This window comes from Plasmodium gaboni (genome assembly GCF_001602025.1).
Source record: "Plasmodium gaboni strain SY75 chromosome Unknown, whole genome shotgun sequence".
Classification (NCBI taxonomy): Eukaryota; Apicomplexa; class Aconoidasida; order Haemosporida; family Plasmodiidae; genus Plasmodium; species Plasmodium gaboni.
The window spans coordinates 1-1461 of record NW_017385319.1 but is presented as its reverse complement, the minus strand read 5'-3'; the positions used below and the strand labels follow the sequence as shown (position 1 = coordinate 1461).

At 25.5% G+C, this 1461-nt stretch overlaps 1 protein-coding gene across 1 annotated transcript; it reads right to left on the bottom strand.

Moving 5' to 3' along the window:
• Positions 1–1461, bottom strand: PGSY75_0015000 (ring-infected erythrocyte surface antigen; the record flags this gene model as incomplete). Its single annotated transcript, XM_018783288.1, has 1 exon — positions 1–1461. A coding segment is annotated over one exon (1461 nt), but the record flags the coding sequence as incomplete, so codon positions are not given.

The window sequence follows — 1461 nt, the reverse complement described above, 5'->3', positions numbered from 1 at the left end:
TCTTCTACATTTTCTTCCACATTTTCTTCTACATTTTCTTCAACATTTTCTTCTACACTTTCTTCCACATTTTCTTCCACATTTTCTTCTACATTTTCTTCTACATTTTCTTCTACATTTTCTTCTACATTTTCTTCTACATTTTCTTTTACATTTTCTTCTACATTTTCTTCTGTATTCTCATGTACATTTGCTATTCTATGTTCTTTTAATTTTTCAAGTTCTTCATTAATTAATTTTATTTCATATACAATGTTTCCTGATAGGCTTTTCGCATCCCTCTTTATATATTTTTTACCTTTCTTACCTTTTAATATATATTTTCTTATAACATTTGCCAACATTCTTAAAGATTCAATTCTCTTTGCTAAAGCTCTTTCATTTAACCCTTCAACTTTTAATATACTTTCAGCTGCATTTTTAACTGTATTCTCTATATCGGATAAAGATATATTTACTATATAATTAATAATTGCTTCTAATACTTTTTTCTGTTTTTTATGGTTTAAGTTCATAATATTTTGGTATCCATTCTCATTATTATCATTTAATGTATTATATTCCAAATTATATATGATTGAATTAATTTGTTCATTATTTCCGAAATATTCTCTCAATGTATTCATTAGTTTATGACTTTCATTTACTATTGTTTCGTTATTTTTTTTTGTTCTTCCTTCAAGTTTCTTAATTGATCTTCTAGGGTTTTTCATATAACTCGTAGAAACATATTGTAATGTCCATCCTATAGAATCAGTAATTGCTATATCAAATGGAGAACCCATTAATTCATATATTTGATCCTTAATTTGTACGTCCCAATTTCTAATACTATCTATATATGGTTGCAATCTAGATATTAAATTTTCAGATATGAAACTTTCTCTCTCTTTTTGATATTCGTCCATTATTTTTGATAAAAATTCAGATTTTGTATATATTTCATCTAATGTTAATTTCTTTTCAAGAAAGAATTTCAGAAGGTTTACAATTTTAGGTGATCCTGTATAATAAGAAAATTTTTCTAAGCTAGATAACATATAATATATGGTTGGGTGAATGAAGTTAACTCCCTTTATTCCATCATATCCAAATTTATTATACATTTTCCTTTTATCAATGTCTCCCAATACTTGATATGCTTCATTTATTTGTTTAAATTTTAACATTCCTTCATTAACTGAATATTTTGGTGGATAATATTGTTTTACTAATTTAAAATAACTTTCAGAAATTTCATTCATATCTGCATTAACGCCAACACCTAATACATCATAGAATGTTGTATCAGGAACTGAAAATGTTGTATCTACTTCTGAAGCTTGTTGGATTTCACTAACAGCTTCTTCTATATTTTCTTGAATAGTAGATATTTCTTCTTGTACTTGACTTTCATCTACAGTTTTTTCTTCTACATTTTCATATACAGTTTGTTCTTCTACATTTTCATCTACAGTTTGT